Source organism: Aegilops tauschii, chromosome 3 (genome assembly GCF_002575655.3).
Source record: "Aegilops tauschii subsp. strangulata cultivar AL8/78 chromosome 3, Aet v6.0, whole genome shotgun sequence".
NCBI classification, from domain to species: Eukaryota; Viridiplantae; Streptophyta; class Magnoliopsida; order Poales; family Poaceae; genus Aegilops; species Aegilops tauschii.
In genome coordinates, this window is record NC_053037.3 from 453,231,195 (window position 1) to 453,239,490 (window position 8,296).

The 8,296-nt window shown below is 43.9% G+C and overlaps 1 protein-coding gene across 1 annotated transcript; it reads left to right on the plus strand.

The window, feature by feature from the left end:
• Positions 1–472: 472 nt before the first annotated feature.
• On the plus strand, positions 473–6,690 carry LOC109750523 (uncharacterized). Its single transcript, XM_073510833.1, has 5 exons — positions 473–1,219; positions 2,419–2,504; positions 3,225–5,348; positions 5,433–5,894; positions 6,281–6,690. Exons 3-5 carry the CDS (start codon positions 5,235–5,237, stop codon positions 6,539–6,541), a joined length of 837 nt encoding a protein of 278 aa, XP_073366934.1. The 5' UTR covers positions 473–1,219; positions 2,419–2,504; positions 3,225–5,234; the 3' UTR covers positions 6,542–6,690.
• Positions 6,691–8,296: the final 1,606 nt, after the last annotated feature.

An 8,296-nucleotide genomic window follows, 5' to 3' on the forward strand; every position in this document is an offset into this window, starting at 1 on the left:
TAATGAGACGCGTTATTCTGCTTGCACCTGTAGGGCCGTACTTCTGGCGGTGAACATGTTACATGTGCTAAATTACATACCAGTGCACATATAGTTAATATGCTTTAGTTTTGTCCTAAGTATTACTGTACTTCCTAGATATCACTGCCTAATATTTTACTTCTTGCATGCTATATTTATGATAATGGTGTTTTTCTGATGCCACCTGCTGGTTCCATCAGACTGCTTCATGTTGTATATGCTTAATTACACATCAGCAAACTAGCATTTGGTTCTGCTGCTTTTTGTTTGTTTTACCCTACATTTTCTGATGCTGGCTATTACATCACTGCTTCGAACCTCTATTCATTACTTTTTTTGTGTGTTCTTGATCCTCCCAAGTTGCATGACTAATTTGATGCTTCTACTTCCTCTGTTCCGAAATGTAAGTCGTTTAAGGGTTTGACGTGTAAATTTCGTAACGCTACGAGAATTTTTCACTTTGCAGAAATGCCCTCCCACCACCGCTCGCTCTCACCCACTCAAGCTCACTCTCTCGTTCCCCTCTCACCCACCCGGCCACCCCTCTCTCGCTCCCCTCCAGATCCCCGTCGTCGCCGGCCTCTCCTCGCCATCGTCACCGCTAAGCCACCCCGCTTCCTCTCTTTCTCCGCACCATCGAGCCACCCCGTTTCCTCCCACCGCCAGAAATCCACCACCCATAGGTCAAAAGCTTGATTTTTTAGGCGCCGGCGATGAGCTTCTGGCCGGCGGAGGCGTTGGATCCGCGTGCTTCGACGCCGGCGACGAAGCGACATGGATCCGGGCGGGATGCTGCTGGAGGACTTCGGGCTGTGGGTGGACCTGGTGCGGCGCATCCGCGAGGTGCTGGCCAACTACCCGGAGGGCACCACCGCGCTGCGGGACGCCGGGAGCTCATCCAGAACGCCGACGATGCCGGGGCCTCGTGCGTCCGCCTCTGCCTCGACCGCCGCGCCCATGGGTCCCGCTCGCTGCTCGCCCCCGCGCTTGCGCAGTGTACGCCAGCAACGACGCCGCCTTCACCGACGAAGAGTTCGCCAGCATCCCCCGCATCGGCGGCCGCAAGAAGTCCTCCCAGGCCTGGAAGACCGGCAGCAAGATGGGCGCTAGCTACACTCTCTATCGCTGCTGAGCTCTGCTTCGAGCTGCTGCTCTTTCAATTTGAGCTGCGCTAGCTAAGCTCTTTCAATCTGAACCAGTACGTGTTCACTTTCTACTCGTACGAATGTTGCTGCTGTTTTGTGTTGTCACCTACGAATGCTGCTGCTAATTTGAGTTCTACTGTTAATTTGAGAACAATATGCTTAGCAAGGACCCACTGTTAATTTGGAGTAGCAACTGTACTCCATTGAAGTACTGTTACTGTTAATTTGCAAACTAAATTTGGAGTAGCAGCATACTGAATTTTGTATACTGAATTTGGAGTAGCAATTTGGAGTATGAAGCAGCTGTATGGATTACTGTTAATTTTGCATACTGAATTTGAGTAAAATGGAGTAGCTCTGTCACTGAATTTGGTTGGTAAAGATGCAGTAGCAGTAGGAGTTTTTACTGCACCTAACTAAGGTAGCTGCTGGGGTTAATTAGTTACCGCGCCTAATTAATTATCATGTGTAATCTGAACTGGTGTGTGTACCAAGTGATGATGGTTCTTAAGTTTAGCATGCATCACCAAGTTAATTGGGCGCCTAATTGCCAACTCTTTTGTGTCAGGAACATATATTCATAATGGAATAAAAACAACTTGCCAAGTTCTTTTGTGACTGGAACATATTCAGAATGGAATAAAAACAACTTGCCAAGTTCTTTTGTGATTGGAACATATTCAGAATTTATTTCTTCTCCAGTTCAGTTGCTTAATTTTCTTGGAGTACATTTGCTTAATTTGCTTGGAGTACATTTAACTTGGAGTACTTCAATACTCCAAGATTTGCTTAATTTGTGAACTGGAGTAGTTTTCAGAATGGAATGAAAACTAATGGCAGTACATTTGCTTAATTTGCTTTGAGTACATTTAACTTGGAGTCCTCTCGTACTCCAAGATTTGCTACTCAAACAAATTTTGAGTACTTGCACTTGCACACAACACTACTCAGCAATTTTCAATTAATTTTCTTGGATTACTCCATCTTGCTCTGTTAGGTTATCTTGCATTTTCTGTTAATTACTCCATCTTGGATACTTGGAGCACTGATGATGATTGCTGCTGTTATGTTAGGACTTGCAAGCAGTAGTTTTAGTACTTTAGTGTAGGACTTGCAACAAGAGGAGAGCTACTGTAGTATACTCCTCTTGTGCCCTCCATATTCTTGATCTCTTCTTTTCTCTTCTCTCTTCTACAGTAAATATGAGCCCTACAATAATATGATTTGTGACCTTGAATGTTTTTTCCATCAGATTGTTTTAAAGAAGGGCTAATGAAAAAAGATGTGTGAGGGTATCAGTCATTCTCATGCCGGCATGCTGCACTTTTCAGCTAGCAGGTTGGTATCTCAACATTTCTCCATTCAAGTCATTTCCCATAGTGTTTTTTCGAAGCACTAACTACAGATTTGCATACTAAGAATGGCTGGAGTATTTTATTTACATCAAATTATGTCAAACAGTTTAGATTGTTCAGTCATACCATAGTGTTTAAAATTTTGGACATTCTGAAGATTCAAATAAAAATAGACATGTGCACAGTTTACTTGATCATGTCAAGTTACAGGTGAAAGTGACCCTCTTATGGGAATAATGAAGTACAGAAATGAGATCGAGTTCAAAGTAAGGCTGGGGTAAAATTTTCAAAGGCCATGATGTACTCCTTCCTGATATTCATGCTCCTGATATTCCTACTCCTATTCCTACTCAATTTTACCTTAAATGAGAGTAGCAATTATTTCTGCCCGTTAATTCATACTCCCACTGATTTGGAGTACTGATGAAACTAAGTCCAAACCTGTTCTAAATTGACAGTACTTGTTCATCTTTTCTATTGACAATACCGGTCCAAACCTGTTCTAAATTGACAGTACTTGTTCATCTTTTCTATTGACAGTACCGGTCCAAACATGTATTGATAGTACATGTTCTACTCAGTGTTCATCTTTCACTGTTCAGTTTCAGTGTTAAATTTCAGTATTACTCCAAGATTGTACTGCATGCAATTATTCAAGAAAAATGATTACAACAAGTTTATGATCATCAAATTGTTTACTCAGATGCAGAGCGAGTACTGGGCGAGGAGATGAACCTAGGCGAGCAAAATTGAGAACTCCGGCTGGAGCAGCTCCTGTCCAGCGGCGAGGACTTCAGCGGCAGCAGCACCTGTGCGTGGGGAGGAACAACACCTGGGCGCGTGCAGGCGGCAGCTCGCCTCCAACAGTGGGCGGCAGCAGAGCACCAGCTCGCCTCCACCAGCGGGCGGCAGCAGAGCACCACCTGGGCACGCGCGGGCCAGGAGGGGCCCCTGGGCGTGGGAGAGGAGGAGCGCCTGGGCAGGGGTGGAGGTGGAGGGCGGGGGAGGAGGCGGAGGTGGAAGGCAGGGATGGAGGCGGAGGTGGAAGACGCCGAGGAAGAAGACGGGCTGATTCAAAGTTTGAACTGGGGGCATAAAGGTCCATTTGCCCATTTTCACCTGGTCGGAACATATTCCCTAGCGACTTACATTTCGGAACGGAGGGAGTATTAATTATGGAGCTGCCAACCCCATCAAGCAAAATATTTGTTTTTTTGGGGCTGGCACCTCGAACAAGCATAAAAATAGAGTGAAGCAGATATATTGTCGTGTAAGCACACACTACTAGGGAAAAGCCTATACACAGAATCTTACCAGCAGCGCGTTTTAAAATAAGGTGCTGCTGCTAACTAGCAGTAGCGAGCGCGCGCAAAACTCGCTGCTGAAATAAATGTATCAGTAGTGCGCCCTCTCAAAGACGCGCTACTGTTATAATTGCCACGATGCCGCCGCGAGGCTAGTTCTAGCAGCAGCGTGCTAATTTGAAGAGCGCTACTGCTACGGACCATAGGAGTAGCGCATTTACACCATAACCGCTACTACTAAGTTTACTAAAAAAATTAGTCCCACCTCGCTCCGTGAAGAGAGTTTGTACCACCTTAAATATGTTACTTCTCAAACTTCCACAACCACTTGGTCTTCATTGAACTCTATGTGTAGAATTTGTGGCCGCAATATGAGTCTTCACCAGTTCCTAAACTGGTGAGGACTCATATTGACAAATCAGATTGTACACAAAAAGATCATTGATGATCAATGTATTTTTGATGTCTATTTTTACATGCTGACACATAACAGTAGTGCGCACTTTGTGAAAGGCGCTACTGCTAGGTCGTTTAGCAGTAGCGCCTTCTTCTATAGCGCGCTACTGCTAAGCCATTCTATCTCCCCCCTCTGATCTATCCGATCCACTCACACTCTCACTCGATCTGCCCCTCAACCCCCCACGCCGGTCCTCCCCCCGTCGCCCCTCCTCCAGTCTGCGCTGCCGCCACCTCCTCCTCCTCACTGGACTCGGTACCGGCCTCCTCCCTCTAGTCGCCGCTGGCCGGCCCCTCCTCGCTCCGCCTTCCTCCTCCGTCCTCCCTCCACTCGCCGCCGGCTGGCCCCTCCTCGCTCCGTCTTCCTCCTCCGTCCTACTCTCTTCTCCCTCCTCGAGTCGCCCCTCCTTCTCCCTCCTCCCTCCTCCATCCACAACCCCTCGAGGCTAGTTGATTTAGAACATTTTGATTTAGAACATTTTGATTTAGTTGATTTAGAACATTTTGATTTAGTTGATTTAGTAGGCTAGTTGATTTAGTTGATTTAGTAGGCTAGTTGATTTAGAACATTTTGCTTTAGTTGATTTAGTATGCTAGTTGATTTAGTATGCACCATTTTATTGTTATTTTTTCTGTACATGGATATGTAGATGCTTTTATTTTTTTGTAATAAGTTATTTTTTTGGCAAAATGTAGGTGCCAATTTAGTTAAATTTGTCACTTGTTTTTTAATCAATTATCTTAGGCAATAGGGGCCAAATGAGATGAAATGTCTTGGTAGGTGGTACCCTTATTTGGTAGATATTTGTGAAAAGTTTTTTCGGCAATAGGTGCCACGGAAATGCTTTGTCCATAAAATTGCTTCTCGCGGAAGAACCAAAAATATCACATGCTACTGTTTTTCTTTCCTGTGAAGTGAATCATTAATCCTTTTCTCATATTGCTTTAGGAAAATGGCTCCACCACCACCACCACTATGTCGACTGTGCAAGTCAAGGTGCGCCAGCAGCCTTGCAACTGGCAAGCTATTTGGCATCTACTTCCAGCCGAGTTTTCGTCATGCGGCGGTAAGAAATTAGATGAAATGTAGCAACTATTTTATTTTTAGTGTTGGAATTACTGCATTGTGTCATTGTGCTTTTTTTACACAGATTGTCCCATGCAATGTGAGGTTGAAATTCAACAAGCTGACAGGAGACACTGTGATATTTGAGGCTCCTGGTGGGCCGTACACTATGGAGGTCGAGAAAGGACGCAATATGTCGCAGATTGGAGGAGATGGATGGGCCCGTTTCCTTGCCCACATGCGTCTTACTGGTGGTGAGTTGATCAGCTTCTCCTTCAGAGCAGAAAGAACCAAGCTGGCTGTCATTTATCTCAACCTGGTGGAAGATGACGAAGATGATGAAGATGACGAAGATGATGAAGATAATGAGGACCCACTCGATGAAGATGATGAGAACCCACTTCGTGAAGCCATCATAGCTCAAAGAATGAGGCTAAGCGAGGAGGAGGTGTGCAACCTATGGGACATAATTCCGCCACGTGATGACTTTGTCGGGGTGCCATTCGTGACCCGCCTGACAAGTACCATGGTCGATCGGCATGAAATGGTATGTTATACGTACTACCTGTAGTAATTTGATGATATATATATATATATGCTTTATTGTTATACTTACAAATGCAAATTATTCAATGATATGCTTAGTGAATCCGATGATATGCTTAGTGTAGAGTCCAATGATATGCTTTGTGAAATCCAGTCGATGATATGTTTTAGTGTAGAGTCTGATCACATGCTCTTATTGGTGTAGAATCCAAGGAACTATTAATTGTGTAGATAATCCATATATACTTATTAGTAGAATTTATGATTAGTTAGTACAAATGCATAGTACTGTGTCTTTTGATAGTGTAGAAATCTAGACTTAATAGAAATATATTTGCAAGAGTATGTGGGAGGCTATTTATTAATTGATATATTTTTCTTATTCAGAAATTGCCAAAGAACCTATCTGTGAGTTGTGGTATTGAGCCTGATGAACAAGGCTCAGCTGGACTACGCCTTACCGCAAGGGGCTCCGTCACCACCTGTACTTACCGCATGGACACAGACGGTCGCACGCACTTAAACTTGGTTGGGTGGAAGAGATTCCTCGTTGGCAAGAATCTTCGTGTTGGACAAGCCATCCTAATTACTATCAGGAACACCCACCGCCCAGGCTTAAGGATGATGATCATCGTCGATATCATCTAGAACTACATGTGTGTGTGGCTATATCATCTAGAACTACATATGATGATTGTCGTCGATATCATGTAAAACTACATATGATGATCGTCGTTGATATCATCTAGAACTACATATGATGATCGTCGTCGATATCACCTAGTACTGCTTGAGGATGCATGTTGAGTATATATGAAATTGTTATCTAGTACTCCCTCGGTTCCAAATTACTCGTCGTGGTTTTAGTTCAAATATGAGGGAGTACTAGATAACAATACTGAGGATGCAGTAAAACCACAACGAGTAATTTGGAACCGAGGGAATACTAGCTAGTACCTATACTGCTTTATGAACTTGATATCTAGTAGTACCTAAAATCTGGAAATTGCAGTTTATTGAAGCTGAAACGGGGTGGAAATGATGAAAGATATAGCAGTAGCGCGGGGCTAGGAAATCGCTACAGCTAACTAATAGTAGCGCGTCCCGGAAAAGCGCTGCTGATGTAGTCAATAGTAGTAGCGCGGGTACAGACCACGCTACTACTAACAGTTAGTTGTAGCGCCTTATTGGTAGCGCGGCTGCCCGCGCCGCTGATAGCCTCAAAACCCATGCTACTACTAGGGTTTTCCCTAGTAGTGACACACCCTTCTTTCATTAGTTTAGATGAACCATTAATGATCAATTCGAACCAGTGCATGTGATTAAAATTAATTTTACCTAAATAGAGGGTGCAGAATAAACTACAACTAGATTTGCAACCATGGGATGCCGACGATATCTTCAAAGAACATTGCATCAGCAACGAGGCTTCACAACAACATATGGTAAGCCAGTGTGTTTTAGTACATGTGAAATGTAATGCGTGTGGGCTTCTTTCTTGGCTTGTGCCCTCAACCTTAATCCTACAGAATTACAAATAGTTCAGTTGTCTGCTTTGCTGTATTGCTTGATTCGAATGCTTGTTTGTTACTTGTTAGGCTATACCTGAGTTGGCCAATATGTCAGCAGTGCCTGCTGTACTATCGTAAAGAAATGCATGCCTTGTTCATTTGAGTCCTTAACTTTTCCTCTAAACTTTATCACAAGACTGTCTTCGTAGTTTATATGAGGCCACACTGTTAAGTGCTTTCTCAGATTAGTTGAACTGCTTAGATGCCTTGGCAACTTAAATATAGCGGTGGTACACTCCCTTTCAACTAGGGATGTCAACTGGGTCCTGTTTAATCCCGATTAAAGTCCACAAGTGGTATGATAGTTCAAAAGAGTTTTTGTTTTTGAGGAAAATGAACGAGGGAGCTAGCAAAAACTAACTAGATGGGACTGGCGGATGTCGTTTATTTGCCACTTACATCCCTAGTTTCATCTTACCATTTTAATTTCTTTTTGGCTGATGCTGCTTTGAACCATTTAAATATAGCTTGCCATGCTCGGCAATAATTCGTATGTCGTTTACCATGTAAGCTTACTGCCTGGATCATGCGATAACTATCTCTTACTTATGTCCAGCGGAAACCTTTCAGGATGCCGTTCACACTAGGACACAATGCACAACCCCAGAATCTATTTGTGGTGTGCCATCCATGTTACCAGATGGTAGCAGTTCAGAGGCAACACCACCGGAGAGCAGTCTGAGCACAGATATTATAGTTCTTGAGGCTCTACTAGAGGCAGAAAGAGATGGTGTGGCTTCCATGAATGAGGTAATCTTGATCTTAAGGCTGGAAATTATGCAATTAGCTGCACGCATTATGCAAGCAACCCAAGAATTGGAGGAAGTAAGAA

Excerpts from the sequence above, each read along its gene's own strand:
- LOC109750523 (XM_073510833.1), top strand. The coding sequence starts at position 5,235 with ATGGCTCCACCACCACCACCACTATGTCGACTGTGCAAGTCAAGGTGC. Across the intron at positions 5,349-5,432 it reads CGAGTTTTCGTCATGCGGCG|ATTGTCCCATGCAATGTGAG; the intron begins GTAAGAAATTAG and ends TTTTTTACACAG. Across the intron at positions 5,895-6,280 it reads TGGTCGATCGGCATGAAATG|AAATTGCCAAAGAACCTATC; the intron begins GTATGTTATACG and ends TTTCTTATTCAG.